Genomic DNA, 22,301 nt, shown 5'->3' with positions numbered 1-22,301 from the left:
TTAGGCACGCGGAAACGTGGGGACGAGCCTGACGCGGCTGCAGGTGAGCGGTAGGTGCGTTTTACGTGGCAGGACAAATGATTTATCCACGACACGAGGAAATATGATAAAAAATTTGCTGAAAAAAATCGTCCATTCCACCTTTAAGTGAACACTTACCTCCTCCGCCCTTAACACAGCTTCTACAGTGATTATACTGGCTTTGAACTTCATACATTCTTAGAGTTAATTCAATCAGAGGGAGTGTATAGCATTAGCATGACGGATACATAGCTGTGTATTGGTGGAGGTCTCCATAGTGACCCCCTCCTAACCCCACCCCTGGACACTGTCCCACATGTAACCGGAGTAGGCTGCAGTTGGCCTGGCTCGGCTGACTGACAGGCAACAACAGTAGGTGAAAAAGTTAGGTCCCAACACAAAGAAACAAGAGGGAAAGACATTGTAGAAGCTGGACTATTACGATCGAGAACGATTTTGAGGGTCGAAGATGAAAAGCGTGGATTGGTTTCTGTTCGCGTGCTGTTTGTGGAGCGTGCACACGATCGGGGGTAAGTCTGACAAGCTAACTGACATTTAAATACTGTGAACATGCAGGCTAATGTAGGCCACGGCTAATTTTAGAATGCTAACCGTAAAGAGGAACATTGTATCAATGAAATGATCGATACAATCAATGTTGTCTGAAAATACTGTATTACGAGTATTAAGGTTTTCTGGAAAGAAAGTAACAGAATACATGACCCATGAGTTCCATAGGTCATGAAACTCACTACACAGTCACTATTAGTTCATGTAACTCTGTATTATTATTATTATAGACTTATCACAGGTCACATCTCCAATTTTCCACACTCAAAGTTCATTTTGTAGATAATCCTTGTCTAATTCTTGCTGTTACTTTCTGCATATCTCAGTCTTATCGTTTTTTTGGATTTGTGATTTTTCCTTATCTCGAAGAGTGAGGGAATGTTGGTGATTAGTGACATCATCCTCTGTGACATCATCATCACGGCAACTGTAAAGAATATGGCCGTGCATTACGCAGCGTCTAGTTTAATGATTATGTTCCTGCCAGGAATAAAGTCTGGCGATAATGTAACACTTAGATACCAACCGCCTTAAAACACAGAGGAAGAAGTCTAAAGAATAAAGTGATTTTTTTACAGTATATCGTAAAGCACATACTTTGAAGACGCACTACTACAGTATATGGCAGCAAATGCACCTTTTAATGGCGGTTGGCAGCCAACTGAAAAGGTGCATTTGCTGCCACCTACTGTAGTAGTGCGTCTTCAAAGTATGTGCTTTACGATATACTGTAAAAAAATACAGATTTTTCCGTGAATCTGAGTCTGATTGTAAAAAAACACACAACGTTTTGAAGCTTAAAATATAGAAAACATGACGTGTCCCCTGGACAGTGCTTCCAATGACGACGGGTTCACCTCAGAGTGGTAAAAAGCTCTAAAAGAAACACTTTCTGCTTTCAGTCCATATTTAAATCAGTCAATCAATAACATTAATTCAAAGGATTCCAGACTCTTCTCATTTCCATCCCCTGCCATATAAAGCTACCTTGTATTGTCGAAGTTTAGTTCATACAGACTGCGGGAGGCGAGGATCGTTCTCAAGTTCTTTATTTGATGAAAACATGGAAAAACAGGCAAAACAGTAGCGTGTTGTTCGTCTGCAGCTGAGATTCGACTCTTCACAAGATTTAGCTGTGTTTTATAAAGCTGTTGCTTGGGTCTGATAAACATGGCCTGACCTTCGCTATGACGTCCGCTTTAAGATTGTTTAGACTAGTCCACAGATAATCAGAAAATACACAGAATAGTTAAAATACACAGAATAGTTCATTGTGACCCATATGCAGCAAGATCATCTTGACTCATGATAAATAGGACACAGACATGACAATAATTTGATCAATATCCACAGTATCCGCTTCAAAACGAGGTTGGTGTTTACCTTGTCTGAAAAATCAGAGCGTTGCTAAACTGCTGTGACCCAGAGTAATGTGGTGCTGGAGGTTCCCGTGAGGCCTGGCAGATGACAAACGCTTGAGTCACTTGGAGGATGTGGATAATCCTTGGATAAAATTAGTGCTTACAACATGGAAAGAATAATCATAACCTATAACCTAAACAAAGATGTGGAAATATTTGGCTTATGACCAAATATATATATATATATATATATATATATATATATATATATATATATATATATATATATATATATATATATATATACTAGACCCAAGGTAATATAGGGCCCAAAGGGCCCTGAGACCAACCGCACATAACTGCAGGTGCAGAGGCTGCAGGGACATCACACATGGAGCTCCATCACCAGGAGCTGACATAGTGAACAGAAACATCTGTGCAGAGCACGGGCTGGAGACCCCAAGGACAAGGTGGAAACACCTCCAAAGGTGGAGAACGACCGAGCCAAGGTCCTCTGGGACCTCCAGATACAGACAGACCGAATGGTAATGGAACCAACCGGACATAGTGGTGGTCTCAAGGGTGGTGGACATTGCAGTGCATCATGGGATGGAAACATGTGCCCGTAGAATGACTTGAGCAGATCCAGGAAAAACATCAGAGATCTCGGTCCAGAAAAGCGCAGTGCAGGAACAGCAAAGATACTGAAGAACCCTCAAGCTCCCAGGGGCCTCTGGTAGAGGACTTGAGCTTGAAGGGGAAGGAACAGATTTGTATATATATATATATATATATATATATATATATATATATATATATATCCAGCAGAACAACAACAGAATTTGTTCTTCAACAGTACCGTGAATTTCAACATTGTCTTGAATTTTGAAAAGATAATATTTTTTAAAGATCTTTTGGGATGTATATGTCCTACAACAGTGAATGGATCTCATTCCTGGATACAAGAAAGAAGCTTACACCGACCTACACTGACAACTAAGGACCGGACAGACATTGGACAGACATTGGACAGACATTGGACAGACATTGGACAGACATTGGACAGACATTGGACAGACATTGGACAGACATTGAAAAATGATCAGAGATGATTACATTTGGACTCGACTTTACATTGGACACATTTTACAGACTTTAGACCAATTGGGACTTTGGTTTTGAAGTTTGAATGCCTTATTTTTATGTATATTTTTGAAAAAAAAAAAAAAAAAGAAATTAACTCTGAGAGTAGGAAATAAAAGTTTATCTCTATAAGCCTTGATAAAAAAAGATCAGTCAGAGGGTTATAATGGTCATTACTTTCTTTGATTTCTTGGTAATAGTAACTAATAACTTATTTGTAAATACCTTGACAAGTCCATTACAAAGCTTTCCGTGTGATTTTCTTTTAAAATCTGGTGAAAAACGTTTTTATCTTTTAAATCTCAGGTCTGTGTTATTTGGAGTAAAATCTTCAACTGTTCAGTTTAAGATTTTAACATATTAAGATAAGATAAGATATTCCTTTACTGTCCCACATGGGGAAATTTCATTGGTGCAACACAGGTAGATACAGAGGTAGATCCAGAAGAACAGATCACTTATAGGAAGTCTGAAAAACACTTTCAGTAGAAGATCTCCTATAAATAAATAAAAACTCCCATAGACAAATAAATACATAAATACCATTGCATGTGATCCCGACAGTAATTGCACATGAATATGTGTCACGACAGCACATAGATTGCACATGAATTGCACATGAATTCCAACAGCAATTGCACATACGACAGAATTGCACATCAGTATTAGGTTAGGTCAGTATTGCGCCGGGATAACGTGACGATCTCCGGGTAAAACGACAGTTCTCCGCAGTTTCATGAGTTCCTCCTTTGTGGCCCCGCCCCCCGGCCGGCGCCGGAGCCGGGGGGCGGGACCGGAGCCGGGGGGCGGGGCCGGAGCCGGGGGGCTCAGAGCCAAGACACATCGCAACGGCACGACGAAAACACTCTTTGTTGATCTTTGATCAGCTCCTTCCATGTTTTAAGCACAGAATTGACCCAGGGATTCTTAACTTCCTCCAAATGACTCAACCGTCATCTGCCAGTAAGACCTGTACAGGAACCTCAGGCACCACATGACTCTCAGTATAAGACCTGTACAGGAACCCCCGGCACCACATGACTCTCAGTATAAGGCCTGTACAGGAACCTCAGGCACCACATGACTCTCAGTATAAGACCTGTACAGGAACCTCAGGCACCACATTACTCTCAGTATAAGACCTGTACAGGAACCCACGGCACCACATTACTCTCAGTATAAGGCCTGTACAGGAACCTCAGGCACCACATGACTCTCAGTATAAGACCTGTACAGGAACCTCCGGCACCACATGACTCTCAGTATAAGACCTGTACAGGAACCCACGGCACCACATTACTCTCAGTATAAGGCCTGTACAGGAACCTCAGGCACCACATGACTCTCAGTATAAGACCTGTACAGGAACCCCCGGCACCACATGACTGTCAGTATAAGACCTGTACTGGAACCCCCGGCACCACATTACTCTCAGTATAAGACCTGTACAGGAACCCCCGGCACCACATTACATTTAGTATAAGACCTGTACAGGAACCCCCGGCACCACATGACTCTCAGTATAAGACCTGTAAAGGAACCCCCGCACCACATTACTCTCAGTATAAGACCTGTACAGGAACCCCCGTCACCACATGACTCTCAGTATAAGGCCTGTAAAGGAACCCCCGCACCACATGACTCTCAGTATAAGACCTGTACAGGAACCCCCGGCACCACATGACTCTCAGTATAAGGCCTGTACAGGAACCTCAGGCACCACATGACTCTCAGTATAAGACCTGTACAGGAACCTCAGGCACCACATTACTCTCAGTATAAGACCTGTAAAGGAACCCCCGGCACCACATGACTCTCAGTATAAGGCCTGTACAGGAACCTCAGGCACCACATGACTCTCAGTATAAGGCCTGTACAGGAACCTCAGGCACCACATTACTCTCAGTATAAGACCTGTACAGGAACCCCCGTCACCACATGACTCTCAGTATAAGACCTGTACAGGAACCCCCGGCACCACATTACTCTCAGTATAAGACCTGTACAGGAACCCCCGGCACCACATTACTCTAAGTATAAGACCTGTACAGGAACCCCCTGCACCACATTACATTTAGTATAAGACCTGTACAGGAACCCCTGGCACCACATGACTCTCAGTATGAGACCTGTACAGGAACCCCCGGCACCACATGACTCTCAGTATAAGAACTGTACAGGAACCCCCGGCACCACATTACTCTCAGTATAAGACCTGTACAGGAACCTCAGGCACCACATGACTCTCAGTATAAGGCCTGTACAGGAACCCCCGGCACCACATGACTCTCAGTATAAGGCCTGTACAGGAACCCCCGGCACCACATGACTCTCAGTATAAGGCCTGTACAGGAACCTCAGGCACCACATTACTCTCAGTATAAGGCCTGTACAGGAACCTCAGGCACCACATGACTCTCAGTATAAGGCCTGTACAGGAACCTCAGGCACCACATTACTCTCAGTATAAGACCTGTACAGGAACCCCCGGCACCACATTACTCTCAGTATAAGACCTGTACAGGAACCCCCGGCACCACATTACTCTCAGTATAAGACCTGTACAGGAACCCCCGCACCACATGACTCTCAGTATAAGACCTGTACAGAAACCCCCGGCACCACATTACTCTCAGTATGAGACCTGTACAGAAACCCCCGGCACCACATGACTCTCAGTATAAGACCTGTACAGGAACCCCCGGCACCACATTACTCTCAGTATAAGACCTGTACAGGAACCCCCGGCACCACATTACTCTCAGTATAAGACCTGTACAGGAACCCCCGGCACCACATTACTCTAAGTATAAGACCTGTACAGGAACCCCCGGCACCACATTACTCTCAGTATAAGACCTGTACAGGAACCCCCGGCACCACATTACATTTAGTATAAGACCTGTACAGGAACCCCTGGCACCAAATTATATTCAGTATAAGACCTGTACAGGAACCCCCGGCACCACATGACTCTCAGTATAAGACCTGTACAGGAACCCCCGGCACCACCTGACTCTCAGTATAAGACCTGTACAGGAACCCCCGGCACCACATTACTCTCAGTATAAGACCTGTACAGGAACCCCCGTCACCACATGACTCTCAGTATAAGACCTGTACAGGAACCCCCGGCACCACCTGACTCTCAGTATAAGACCTGTACAGGAACCCCCGGCACCACATTACTCTCAGTATAAGACCTGTACAGGAACCCCCAGCACCACATGACTCTCAGTATAAGACCTGTACAGGAACCCCCGGCACCACATTACTCAAAGTATAAGACCTGTACAGGAACCCCCGGCACCACATTACTCTCAGTATAAGACCTGTACAGGAACCCCCGGCACCACATTACTCTAAGTATAAGACCTGTACAGGAACCCCCGGCACCACATTACTCTCAGTATGAGACCTGTACAGGAACCCCCGGCACCACATGACTCTCAGTATAAGACCTGTACAGGAACCCCCGGCACCACATGACTGTCAGTATAAGACCTGTACTGGAACCCCCAGCACCACATTACTCTCAGTATAAGACCTGTACAGGAACCCCCGGCACCACATTACTCTCAGTATAAGACCTGTACAGGAACCTCAGGCACCACATGACTCTCAGTATAAGGCCTGTACAGGAACCCCCGTCACCACGTGACTCTCAGTATAAGACCTGTACAGGAACCCCCGGCACCACATTACTCTCAGTATAAGACCTGTACAGGAACCCCCGGCACCACATTACTCTAAGTATAAGACCTGTACAGGAACCCCCTGCACCACATTACTCTCAGTATGAGACCTGTACAGGAACCCCCGGCACCACATGACTCTCAGTATAAGAACTGTACAGGAACCCCCGGCACCACATTACTCTCAGTATAAGACCTGTACAGGAACCTCAGGCACCACATGACTCTCAGTATAAGGCCTGTACAGGAACCCCCGGCACCACATGACTCTCAGTATAAGGCCTGTACAGGAACCCCCGGCACCACATGACTCTCAGTATAAGGCCTGTACAGGAACCTCAGGCACCACAATACTCTCAGTATAAGGCCTGTACAGGAACGTCAGGCACCACATGACTCTCAGTATAAGGCCTGTACAGGAACCTCAGGCACCACATTACTCTCAGTATAAGACCTGTACAGGAACCCCCGTCACCACATGACTCTCAGTATAAGACCTGTACAGGAACCCCCGGCACCACATGACTGTCAGTATAAGACCTGTACTGGAACCCCCAGCACCACATTACTCTCAGTATAAGACCTGTACAGGAACCTCAGGCACCACATTACTCTCTGTATAAGACCTGTACAGGAACCCCCGTCACCACATGACTCTCAGTATAAGACCTGTACAGGAACCCCCGGCACCACATGACTGTCAGTATAAGACCTGTACTGGAACCCCCAGCACCACATTACTCTCAGTATAAGACCTGTACAGGAACCCCCGTCACCACATTACTCTCAGTATAAGACCTGTACAGGAACCCCCGGCACCACCTGACTCTCAGTATAAGACCTGTACAGGAACCCCCGGCACCACATTACTCTCAGTATAAGACCTGTACAGGAACCCCCAGCACCACATGACTCTCAGTATAAGACCTGTACAGGAACCCCCGGCACCACATTACTCAAAGTATAAGACCTGTACAGGAACCCCCGGCACCACATTACTCTCAGTATAAGACCTGTACAGGAACCCCCGGCACCACATTACTCTAAGTATAAGACCTGTACAGGAACCCCCGGCACCACATTACTCTCAGTATGAGACCTGTACAGGAACCCCCGGCACCACATTACTCTCAGTATAAGAACTGTACAGGAATCCCCGGCACCACATTACTCTCAGTATAAGACCTGTAAGGGAACCCCCGGCACCACATTACTCTCAGTATAAGACCTGTACAGGAACCCCCAGCTCAACATTACTCTAAGTATAAGACCTTTACAGGAACCCCGGCACCACATGACTCTCAGTATAAGACCTGTACAGGAACCCCCAGCACAACATTACTCTCGGTATAAGACCTGTACAGGAACCCCCGGCACCCCATTACTCTCCATTTTAAGACCTGTACAGGAACCCCCGGCACCACATTACTCTCCATTTTAAGACCTGTACAGGAACCCCCGGCATCACATTACTCTCAGTATAAGACCTGTACAGGAACCCCCGGCACCACATTACTCTCAGTATAAGACCTGTACAGGAACCCCCGGCACCACATTACTCTCAGTATAAGACCTGTACAGGAACCCCCGGCACCACATTACTCTCAGTATAAGGCCTGTACAGGAACCTCAGGCACCACATTACTCTCAGTATAAGACCTGTACAGGAACCCCCGTCACCACATGACTCTCAGTATAAGACCTGTACAGGAACCCCCGGCACCACATGACTGTCAGTATAAGACCTGTACAGGAACCCCCGGCACGACATTACTCTCAGTATAAGGCCTGTACAGGAACCCCGGCACTACATTACTCTCGGTATAAGACCTGTACAGGAACCCCCGGCACCACATTACTCTCAGTATAAGACCTGTACAGGAACCCCCGGCACCACATGACTCTCGGTATAAGACCTGTACAGGAACCCCCGGCACCACATTACTGTCAGTATAAGACCTGTACTGGAACCCCCGGCACCACATTACTCTCAGTATAAGACCTGTACAGGAACCCCCGTCACCACGTGACTCTCAGTATAAGACCTGTACAGGAACCCCCGGCACCACATGACTGTCAGTATAAGACCTGTACTGGAACCCCCGGCACCACATTACTCTCAGTATAAGACCTGTACAGGAACCCCCGGCACCACTTGACTCTCAGTATAAGGCCTGTACAGGAACCTCAGGCACCACATGACTCTCAGTATAAGACCTGTACAGGAACCTCAGGCACCACATTACTCTCAGTATAAGACCTGTAAAGGAACCCCCGGCACCACATGACTCTCAGTATAAGGCCTGTACAGGAACCTCAGGCACCACATTACTCTCAGTATAAGGCCTGTACAGGAACCTCAGGCACCACATGACTCTCAGTATAAGGCCTGTACAGGAACCTCAGGCACCACATTACTCTCAGTATAAGACCTGTACAGGAACCCCCGTCACCACATGACTCTCAGTATAAGACCTGTACAGGAACCCCCGGCACCACATGACTGTCAGTATAAGACCTGTACTGGAACCCCCAGCACCACATTACTCTCAGTATAAGACCTGTACAGGAACCCCCGGCACCACATTACTCTCAGTATAAGACCTGTACAGGAACCCCCGGCACCACATTACTCTCAGTATAAGACCTGTACAGGAACCCCCGCACCACATGACTCTCAGTATAAGACCTGTACAGAAACCCCCGGCACCACATTACTCTAAGTATAAGACCTGTACAGGAACCCCCGGCACCACATTACTCTCAGTATGAGACCTGTACAGAAACCCCCGGCACCACATGACTCTCAGTATAAGACCTGTACAGGAACCCCCGGCACCACATTACTCTCAGTATAAGACCTGTACAGGAACCCCCGGCACCACATTACTCTCAGTATAAGACCTGTACAGGAACCCCCGGCACCACATTACTCTAAGTATAAGACCTGTACAGGAACCCCCGGCACCACATTACTCTCAGTATAAGACCTGTACAGGAACCCCCGGCACCACATTACATTTAGTATAAGACCTGTACAGGAACCCCTGGCACCAAATTATATTCAGTATAAGACCTGTACAGGAACCCCCGGCACCACATGACTCTCAGTATAAGACCTGTACAGGAACCCCCGGCACCACCTGACTCTCAGTATAAGACCTGTACAGGAACCCCCAGCACCACATGACTCTCAGTATAAGACCTGTACAGGAACCCCCGTCACCACATGACTCTCAGTATAAGACCTGTACAGGAACCCCCGGCACCACATGACTGTCAGTATAAGACCTGTACTGGAACCCCCAGCACCACATTACTCTCAGTATAAGACCTGTACAGGAACCCCCGGCACCACATTACTCTCAGTATAAGACCTGTACAGGAACCCCCGGCACCACATTACTCTCAGTATAAGACCTGTACAGGAACCCCCGCACCACATGACTCTCAGTATAAGACCTGTACAGAAACCCCCGGCACCACATTACTCTCAGTATGAGACCTGTACAGAAACCCCCGGCACCACATGACTCTCAGTATAAGACCTGTACAGGAACCCCCGGCACCACATTACTCTCAGTATAAGACCTGTACAGGAACCCCCGGCACCACATTACTCTCAGTATAAGACCTGTACAGGAACCCCCGGCACCACATTACTCTAAGTATAAGACCTGTACAGGAACCCCCGGCACCACATTACTCTCAGTATAAGACCTGTACAGGAACCCCCGGCACCACATTACATTTAGTATAAGACCTGTACAGGAACCCCTGGCACCAAATTATATTCAGTATAAGACCTGTACAGGAACCCCCGGCACCACATGACTCTCAGTATAAGACCTGTAAAGGAACCCCCGCACCACGTTACTCTCAGTATAAGACCTGTACAGGAACCCCCGTCACCACATGACTCTCAGTATAAGACCTGTACAGGAACCCCCGTCACCACATTACTCTCAGTATAAGACCTGTACAGGAACCCCCGGCACCACCTGACTCTCAGTATAAGACCTGTACAGGAACCCCCGGCACCACATTACTCTCAGTATAAGACCTGTACAGGAACCCCCAGCACCACATGACTCTCAGTATAAGACCTGTACAGGAACCCCCGGCACCACATTACTCAAAGTATAAGACCTGTACAGGAACCCCCGGCACCACATTACTCTCAGTATAAGACCTGTACAGGAACCCCCGGCACCACATTACTCTAAGTATAGGACCTGTACAGGAACCCCCGGCACCACATTACTCTCAGTATGAGACCTGTACAGGAACCCCCGGCACCACATTACTCTCAGTATAAGAACTGTACAGGAATCCCCGGCACCACATTACTCTCAGTATAAGACCTGTAAGGGAACCCCCGGCACCACATTACTCTCAGTATAAGACCTGTACAGGAACCCCCAGCTCAACATTACTCTAAGTATAAGACCTTTACAGGAACCCCGGCACCACATGACTCTCAGTATAAGGCCTGTACAGGAACCTCAGGCACCACATTACTCTCAGTATAAGGCCTGTACAGGAACCTCAGGCACCACATGACTCTCAGTATAAGGCCTGTACAGGAACCTCAGGCACCACATTACTCTCAGTATAAGACCTGTACAGGAACCCCCGTCACCACATGACTCTCAGTATAAGACCTGTACAGGAACCCCCGGCACCACATGACTGTCAGTATAAGACCTGTACTGGAACCCCCAGCACCACATTACTCTCAGTATAAGACCTGTACAGGAACCCCCGGCACCACATGACTGTCAGTATAAGAACTGTACAGGAACCCCCGGCACCACATTACTCTCAGTATAAGACCTGTACAGGAACCTCAGGCACCACATGACTCTCAGTATAAGGCCTGTACAGGAACCCCCGTCACCACGTGACTCTCAGTATAAGACCTGTACAGGAACCCCCGGCACCACATTACTCTCAGTATAAGACCTGTACAGGAACCCCCGGCACCACATTACTCTAAGTATAAGACCTGTACAGGAACCCCCTGCACCACATTACTCTCAGTATGAGACCTGTACAGGAACCCCCGGCACCACATGACTCTCAGTATAAGAACTGTACAGGAACCCCCGGCACCACATTACTCTCAGTATAAGACCTGTACAGGAACCTCAGGCACCACATGACTCTCAGTATAAGGCCTGTACAGGAACCCCCGGCACCACATGACTCTCAGTATAAGGCCTGTACAGGAACCCCCGGCACCACATGACTCTCAGTATAAGGCCTGTACAGGAACCTCAGGCACCACATTACTCTCAGTATAAGGCCTGTACAGGAACCTCAGGCACCACATGACTCTCAGTATAAGGCCTGTACAGGAACCTCAGGCACCACATTACTCTCAGTATAAGACCTGTACAGGAACCCCCGTCACCACATGACTCTCAGTATAAGACCTGTACAGGAACCCCCGGCACCACATGACTGTCAGTATAAGACCTGTACAGGAACCTCAGGCACCACATTACTCTCTGTATAAGACCTGTACAGGAACCCCCGTCACCACATGACTCTCAGTATAAGACCTGTACAGGAACCCCCGGCACCACATGACTGTCAGTATAAGACCTGTACTGGAACCCCCAGCACCACATTACTCTCAGTATAAGACCTGTACAGGAACCCCCGTCACCACATTACTCTCAGTATAAGACCTGTACAGGAACCCCCGGCACCACCTGACTCTCAGTATAAGACCTGTACAGGAACCCCCGGCACCACATTACTCTCAGTATAAGACCTGTACAGGAACCCCCAGCACCACATGACTCTCAGTATAAGACCTGTACAGGAACCCCCGGCACCACATTACTCAAAGTATAAGACCTGTACAGGAACCCCCGGCACCACATTACTCTCAGTATAAGACCTGTACAGGAACCCCCGGCACCACATTACTCTAAGTATAAGACCTGTACAGGAACCCCCGGCACCACATTACTCTCAGTATGAGACCTGTACAGGAACCCCCGGCACCACATTACTCTCAGTATAAGAACTGTACAGGAATCCCCGGCACCACATTACTCTCAGTATAAGACCTGTAAGGGAACCCCCGGCACCACATTACTCTCAGTATAAGACCTGTACAGGAACCCCCAGCTCAACATTACTCTAAGTATAAGACCTTTACAGGAACCCCGGCACCACATGACTCTCAGTATAAGACCTGTACAGGAACCCCCAGCACAACATTACTCTCGGTATAAGACCTGTACAGGAACCCCCGGCACCCCATTACTCTCCATTTTAAGACCTGTACAGGAACCCCCGGCACCACATTACTCTCAGTATAAGGCCTGTACAGGAACCTCAGGCACCACATTACTCTCAGTATAAGACCTGTACAGGAACCCCCGTCACCACATGACTCTCAGTATAAGACCTGTACAGGAACCCCCGGCACCACATGACTGTCAGTATAAGACCTGTACAGGAACCCCCGGCACGACATTACTCTCAGTATAAGGCCTGTACAGGAACCCCGGCACTACATTACTCTCGGTATAAGACCTGTACAGGAACCCCCGGCACCACATTACTCTCAGTATAAGACCTGTACAGGAACCCCCGGCACCACATGACTCTCGGTATAAGACCTGTACAGGAACCCCCGGCACCACATTACTGTCAGTATAAGACCTGTACTGGAACCCCCGGCACCACATTACTCTCAGTATAAGACCTGTACAGGAACCCCCGTCACCACCTGACTCTCAGTATAAGACCTGTACAGGAACCCCCGGCACCACATGACTGTCAGTATAAGACCTGTACTGGAACCCCCGGCACCACATTACTCTCAGTATAAGACCTGTACAGGAACCCCCGGCACCACATGACTCTCAGTATAAGGCCTGTACAGGAACCTCAGGCACCACATGACTCTCAGTATAAGACCTGTACAGGAACCTCAGGCACCACATTACTCTCAGTATAAGACCTGTAAAGGAACCCCCGGCACCACATGACTCTCAGTATAAGGCCTGTACAGGAACCTCAGGCACCACATTACTCTCAGTATAAGGCCTGTACAGGAACCTCAGGCACCACATGACTCTCAGTATAAGGCCTGTACAGGAACCTCAGGCACCACATTACTCTCAGTATAAGACCTGTACAGGAACCCCCGTCACCACATGACTCTCAGTATAAGACCTGTACAGGAACCCCCGGCACCACATGACTGTCAGTATAAGACCTGTACTGGAACCCCCAGCACCACATGACTCTCAGTATAAGACCTGTAAAGGAACCCCCGGCACCACATGACTCTCAGTATAAGACCTGTAAAGGAACCCCCGCACCACATTACTCTCAGTATAAGACCTGTACAGGAACCCCCGTCACCACATGACTCTCAGTATAAGACCTGTACAGGAACCCCCGTCACCACGTGACTCTCAGTATAAGACCTGTACAGGAACCCCCGTCACCACGTGACTCTCAGTATAAGACCTGTACAGGAACCCCCGGCACCACATTACTCTCAGTATAAGACCTGTACAGGAACCCCCGGCACCACATTACTCTAAGTATAAGACCTGTACAGGAACCCCCTGCACCACATTACTCTCAGTATGAGACCTGTACAGGAACCCCCGGCACCACATGACTCTCAGTATAAGAACTGTACAGGAACCCCCGGCACCACATGACTTTCAGTATAAGGCCTGTACAGGAACTTCAGGCACCACATTACTCTCAGTATAAGGCCTGTACAGGAACCTCAGGCACCACATGACTCTCAGTATAAGGCCTGTACAGGAACCCCCGGCACCACATTACTCTCAGTATAAGACCTGTACAGAAACCCCCGGCACCACATGACTCTCAGTATAAGACCTGTACAGGAACCCCCGGCACCACATTACTCTCAGTATAAGACCTGTACAGGAACCCCCGGCACCACATTACTCTCAGTATAAGACCTGTACAGGAACCCCCGGCACCACATTACTCTAAGTATAAGACCTGTACAGGAACCCCCGGCACCACATTACTCTCAGTATAAGACCTGTACAGGAACCCCCGGCACCACATTACATTTAGTATAAGACCTGTACAGGAACCCCTGGCACCAAATTATATTCAGTATAAGACCTGTACAGGAACCCCCGGCACCACATGACTCTCAGTATAAGACCTGTAAAGGAACCCCCGCACCACGTTACTCTCAGTATAAGACCTGTACAGGAACCCCCGTCACCACATGACTCTCAGTATAAGACCTGTACAGGAACCCCCGTCACCACATTACTCTCAGTATAAGACCTGTACAGGAACCCCCGGCACCACCTGACTCTCAGTATAAGACCTGTACAGGAACCCCCGGCACCACATTACTCTCAGTATAAGACCTGTACAGGAACCCCCAGCACCACATGACTCTCAGTATAAGACCTGTACAGGAACCCCCGGCACCACATTACTCAAAGTATAAGACCTGTACAGGAACCCCCGGCACCACATTACTCTCAGTATAAGACCTGTACAGGAACCCCCGGCACCACATTACTCTAAGTATAGGACCTGTACAGGAACCCCCGGCACCACATTACTCTCAGTATGAGACCTGTACAGGAACCCCCGGCACCACATTACTCTCAGTATAAGAACTGTACAGGAATCCCCGGCACCACATTACTCTCAGTATAAGACCTGTAAGGGAACCCCCGGCACCACATTACTCTCAGTATAAGACCTGTACAGGAACCCCCAGCTCAACATTACTCTAAGTATAAGACCTTTACAGGAACCCCGGCACCACATGACTCTCAGTATAAGGCCTGTACAGGAACCTCAGGCACCACATTACTCTCAGTATAAGGCCTGTACAGGAACCTCAGGCACCACATGACTCTCAGTATAAGGCCTGTACAGGAACCTCAGGCACCACATTACTCTCAGTATAAGACCTGTACAGGAACCCCCGTCACCACATGACTCTCAGTATAAGACCTGTACAGGAACCCCCGGCACCACATGACTGTCAGTATAAGACCTGTACTGGAACCCCCAGCACCACATTACTCTCAGTATAAGACCTGTACAGGAACCCCCGGCACCACATGACTGTCAGTATAAGAACTGTACAGGAACCCCCGGCACCACATTACTCTCAGTATAAGACCTGTACAGGAACCTCAGGCACCACATGACTCTCAGTATAAGGCCTGTACAGGAACCCCCGTCACCACGTGACTCTCAGTATAAGACCTGTACAGGAACCCCCGGCACCACATTACTCTCAGTATAAGACCTGTACAGGAACCCCCGGCACCACATTACTCTAAGTATAAGACCTGTACAGGAACCCCCTGCACCACATTACTCTCAGTATGAGACCTGTACAGGAACCCCCGGCACCACATGACTCTCAGTATAAGAACTGTACAGGAACCCCCGGCACCACATTACTCTCAGTATAAGACCTGTACAGGAACCTCAGGCACCACATGACTCTCAGTATAAGGCCTGTACAGGAACCCCCGGCACCACATGACTCTCAGTATAAGGCCTGTACAGGAACCCCCGGCACCACATGACTCTCAGTATAAGGCCTGTACAGGAACCTCAGGCACCACATTACTCTCAGTATAAGGCCTGTACAGGAACCTCAGGCACCACATGACTCTCAGTATAAGGCCTGTACAGGAACCTCAGGCACCACATTACTCTCAGTATAAGACCTGTACAGGAACCCCCGTCACCACATGACTCTCAGTATAAGACCTGTACAGGAACCCCCGGCACCACATGACTGTCAGTATAAGACCTGTACAGGAACCTCAGGCACCACATTACTCTCTGTATAAGACCTGTACAGGAACCCCCGTCACCACATGACTCTCAGTATAAGACCTGTACAGGAACCCCCGGCACCACATGACTGTCAGTATAAGACCTGTACTGGAACCCCCAGCACCACATTACTCTCAGTATAAGACCTGTACAGGAACCCCCGTCACCACATTACTCTCAGTATAAGACCTGTACAGGAACCCCCGGCACCACCTGACTCTCAGTATAAGACCTGTACAGGAACCCCCGGCACCACATTACTCTCAGTATAAGACCTGTACAGGAACCCCCAGCACCACATGACTCTCAGTATAAGACCTGTACAGGAACCCCCGGCACCACATTACTCAAAGTATAAGACCTGTACAGGAACCCCCGGCACCACATTACTCTCAGTATAAGACCTGTACAGGAACCCCCGGCACCACATTACTCTAAGTATAAGACCTGTACAGGAACCCCCGGCACCACATTACTCTCAGTATGAGACCTGTACAGGAACCCCCGGCACCACATTACTCTCAGTATAAGAACTGTACAGGAATCCCCGGCACCACATTACTCTCAGTATAAGACCTGTAAGGGAACCCCCGGCACCACATTACTCTCAGTATAAGACCTGTACAGGAACCCCCAGCTCAACATTACTCTAAGTATAAGACCTTTACAGGAACCCCGGCACCACATGACTCTCAGTATAAGACCTGTACAGGAACCCCCAGCACAACATTACTCTCGGTATAAGACCTGTACAGGAACCCCCGGCACCCCATTACTCTCCATTTTAAGACCTGTACAGGAACCCCCGGCACCACATTACTCTCAGTATAAGGCCTGTACAGGAACCTCAGGCACCACATTACTCTCAGTATAAGACCTGTACAGGAACCCCCGTCACCACATGACTCTCAGTATAAGACCTGTACAGGAACCCCCGGCACCACATGACTGTCAGTATAAGACCTGTACAGGAACCCCCGGCACGACATTACTCTCAGTATAAGGCCTGTACAGGAACCCCGGCACTACATTACTCTCGGTATAAGACCTGTACAGGAACCCCCGGCACCACATTACTCTCAGTATAAGACCTGTACAGGAACCCCCGGCACCACATGACTCTCGGTATAAGACCTGTACAGGAACCCCCGGCACCACATTACTGTCAGTATAAGACCTGTACTGGAACCCCCGGCACCACATTACTCTCAGTATAAGACCTGTACAGGAACCCCCGTCACCACCTGACTCTCAGTATAAGACCTGTACAGGAACCCCCGGCACCACATGACTGTCAGTATAAGACCTGTACTGGAACCCCCGGCACCACATTACTCTCAGTATAAGACCTGTACAGGAACCCCCGGCACCACATGACTCTCAGTATAAGGCCTGTACAGGAACCTCAGGCACCACATGACTCTCAGTATAAGACCTGTACAGGAACCTCAGGCACCACATTACTCTCAGTATAAGACCTGTAAAGGAACCCCCGGCACCACATGACTCTCAGTATAAGGCCTGTACAGGAACCTCAGGCACCACATTACTCTCAGTATAAGGCCTGTACAGGAACCTCAGGCACCACATGACTCTCAGTATAAGGCCTGTACAGGAACCTCAGGCACCACATTACTCTCAGTATAAGACCTGTACAGGAACCCCCGTCACCACATGACTCTCAGTATAAGACCTGTACAGGAACCCCCGGCACCACATGACTGTCAGTATAAGACCTGTACTGGAACCCCCAGCACCACATGACTCTCAGTATAAGACCTGTAAAGGAACCCCCGGCACCACATGACTCTCAGTATAAGACCTGTAAAGGAACCCCCGCACCACATTACTCTCAGTATAAGACCTGTACAGGAACCCCCGTCACCACATGACTCTCAGTATAAGACCTGTACAGGAACCCCCGTCACCACGTGACTCTCAGTATAAGACCTGTACAGGAACCCCCGTCACCACGTGACTCTCAGTATAAGACCTGTACAGGAACCCCCGGCACCACATTACTCTCAGTATAAGACCTGTACAGGAACCCCCGGCACCACATTACTCTAAGTATAAGACCTGTACAGGAACCCCCTGCACCACATTACTCTCAGTATGAGACCTGTACAGGAACCCCCGGCACCACATGACTCTCAGTATAAGAACTGTACAGGAACCCCCGGCACCACATTACTCTCAGTATAAGACCTGTACAGGAACCTCAGGCACCACATGACTCTCAGTATAAGGCCTGTACAGGAACCCCCGGCACCACATGACTCTCAGTATAAGGCCTGTACAGGAACCCCCGGCACCACATGACTTTCAGTATAAGGCCTGTACAGGAACTTCAGGCACCACATTACTCTCAGTATAAGGCCTGTACAGGAACCTCAGGCACCACATGACTCTCAGTATAAGGCCTGTACAGGAACCTCAGGCACCACATTACTCTCAGTATAAGACCTGTACAGGAACCCCCGTCACCACATGACTCTCAGTATAAGACCTGTACAGGAACCCCCGGCACCACATGACTGTCAGTATAAGACCTGTACTGGAACCCCCAGCACCACATTACTCTCAGTATAAGACCTGTACAGGAACCCCCGGCACCACATTACTCTCAGTATAAGACCTGTACAGGAACCCCCGGCACCACATTACTCTCAGTATAAGACCTGTACAGGAACCCCCGCACCACATGACTCTCAGTATAAGACCTGTACAGAAACCCCCGGCACCACATTACTCTAAGTATAAGACCTGTACAGGAACCCCCGGCACCACATTACTCTCAGTATGAGACCTGTACAGAAACCCCCGGCACCACATGACTCTCAGTATAAGACCTGTACAGGAACCCCCGGCACCACATTACTCTCAGTATAAGACCTGTACAGGAACCCCCGGCACCACATTACTCTCAGTATAAGACCTGTACAGGAACCCCCGGCACCACATTACTCTAAGTATAAGACCTGTACAGGAACCCCCGGCACCACATTACTCTCAGTATAAGACCTGTACAGGAACCCCCGGCACCACATTACATTTAGTATAAGACCTGTACAGGAACCCCTGGCACCAAATTATATTCAGTATAAGACCTGTACAGGAACCCCCGGCACCACATGACTCTCAGTATAAGACCTGTACAGGAACCCCCGGCACCACCTGACTCTCAGTATAAGACCTGTACAGGAACCCCCAGCACCACATGACTCTCAGTATAAGACCTGTACAGGAACCCCCGGCACCACATTACTCAAAGTATAAGACCTGTACAGGAACCCCCGGCACCACATTACTCTCAGTATAAGACCTGTACAGGAACCCCCGGCACCACATTACTCTAAGTATAAGACCTGTACAGGAACCCCCGGCACCATATTACTCTCAGTATAAGAACTGTACAGGAATCCCCGGCACCACATTACTCTCAGTATAAGACCTGTACAGGAACCCCCGGCACCACATGACTCTCAGTATAAGACCTGTACAGGAACCCCCGGCACCACATGACTGTCAGTATAAGACCTGTACAGGAACCCCCGGCACGACATTACTCTCAGTATAAGGCCTGTACAGGAACCCCGGCACTACATTACTCTCGGTATAAGACCTGTACAGGAACCCCCGGCACCACATTACTCTCAGTATAAGACCTGTACAGGAACCCCCGGCACCACATGACTCTCGGTATAAGACCTGTACAGGAACCCCCGGCACCACATTACTGTCAGTATAAGACCTGTACTGGAACCCCCGGCACCACATTACTCTCAGTATAAGACCTGTACAGGAACCCCCGTCACCACGTGACTCTCAGTATAAGACCTGTACAGGAACCCCCGGCACCACATGACTGTCAGTATAAGACCTGTACTGGAACCCCCGGCACCACATTACTCTCAGTATAAGACCTGTACAGGAACCCCCGGCACCACATGACTCTCAGTATAAGGCCTGTACAGGAACCTCAGGCACCACATGACTCTCAGTATAAGACCTGTACAGGAACCTCAGGCACCACATTACTCTCAGTATAAGACCTGTAAAGGAACCCCCGGCACCACATGACTCTCAGTATAAGGCCTGTACAGGAACCTCAGGCACCACATTACTTTCAGTATAAGGCCTGTACAGGAACCTCAGGCACCACATGACTCTCAGTATAAGGCCTGTACAGGAACCTCAGGCACCACATTACTCTCAGTATAAGACCTGTACAGGAACCCCCGTCACCACATGACTCTCAGTATAAGACCTGTACAGGAACCCCCGGCACCACATGACTGTCAGTATAAGACCTGTACTGGAACCCCCAGCACCACATGACTCTCAGTATAAGACCTGTAAAGGAACCCCCGGCACCACATGACTCTCAGTATAAGACCTGTAAAGGAACCCCCGCACCACATTACTCTCAGTATAAGACCTGTACAGGAACCCCCGTCACCACATGACTCTCAGTATAAGACCTGTACAGGAACCCCCGTCACCACGTGACTCTCAGTATAAGACCTGTACAGGAACCCCCGTCACCACGTGACTCTCAGTATAAGACCTGTACAGGAACCCCCGGCACCACATTACTCTCAGTATAAGACCTGTACAGGAACCCCCGGCACCACATTACTCTAAGTATAAGACCTGTACAGGAACCCCCTGCACCACATTACTCTCAGTATGAGACCTGTACAGGAACCCCCGGCACCACATGACTCTCAGTATAAGAACTGTACAGGAACCCCCGGCACCACATTACTCTCAGTATAAGACCTGTACAGGAACCTCAGGCACCACATGACTCTCAGTATAAGGCCTGTACAGGAACCCCCGGCACCACATGACTCTCAGTATAAGGCCTGTACAGGAACCCCCGGCACCACATGACTTTCAGTATAAGGCCTGTACAGGAACTTCAGGCACCACATTACTCTCAGTATAAGGCCTGTACAGGAACCTCAGGCACCACATGACTCTCAGTATAAGGCCTGTACAGGAACCTCAGGCACCACATTACTCTCAGTATAAGACCTGTACAGGAACCCCCGTCACCACATGACTCTCAGTATAAGACCTGTACAGGAACCCCCGGCACCACATGACTGTCAGTATAAGACCTGTACTGGAACCCCCAGCACCACATTACTCTCAGTATAAGACCTGTACAGGAACCCCCGGCACCACATTACTCTCAGTATAAGACCTGTACAGGAACCCCCGGCACCACATTACTCTCAGTATAAGACCTGTACAGGAACCCCCGCACCACATGACTCTCAGTATAAGACCTGTACAGAAACCCCCGGCACCACATTACTCTAAGTATAAGACCTGTACAGGAACCCCCGGCACCACATTACTCTCAGTATGAGACCTGTACAGAAACCCCCGGCACCACATGACTCTCAGTATAAGACCTGTACAGGAACCCCCGGCACCACATTACTCTCAGTATAAGACCTGTACAGGAACCCCCGGCACCACATTACTCTCAGTATAAGACCTGTACAGGAACCCCCGGCACCACATTACTCTAAGTATAAGACCTGTACAGGAACCCCCGGCACCACATTACTCTCAGTTTAAGACCTGTACAGGAACCCCCGGCACCACATTACATTTAGTATAAGACCTGTACAGGAACCCCTGGCAC

At 48.9% G+C, this 22,301-nt stretch overlaps 1 protein-coding gene across 1 annotated transcript in view; it reads left to right on the top strand.

Moving 5' to 3' along the window:
* The first annotated feature begins 348 nt into the window (after window positions 1-348).
* chrnb1 (cholinergic receptor, nicotinic, beta 1 (muscle)) overlaps window positions 349-22,301 on the top strand; it is a 267,186-nt gene continuing 245,233 nt past the window's right edge. The window contains exon 1 of the mRNA XM_072459101.1: window positions 349-551. Within this exon, the coding sequence (XP_072315202.1) occupies window positions 491-551 (61 nt within the window). The 5' untranslated portion in view covers window positions 349-490. The remainder of the gene's footprint in view (window positions 552-22,301) is intronic.

The sequence above is a fragment of the Eucyclogobius newberryi genome, unplaced genomic scaffold, assembly GCF_026437365.1.
Source record: "Eucyclogobius newberryi isolate DKJ021-1_F unplaced genomic scaffold, fEucNew1.0.hap1 SCAF_22, whole genome shotgun sequence".
NCBI lineage: Eukaryota > Metazoa > Chordata > Actinopteri > Gobiiformes > Gobiidae > Eucyclogobius > Eucyclogobius newberryi.
Note: the sequence above shows the minus strand (reverse complement) of the source record. Positions and strands in the feature narration are given on the sequence as shown.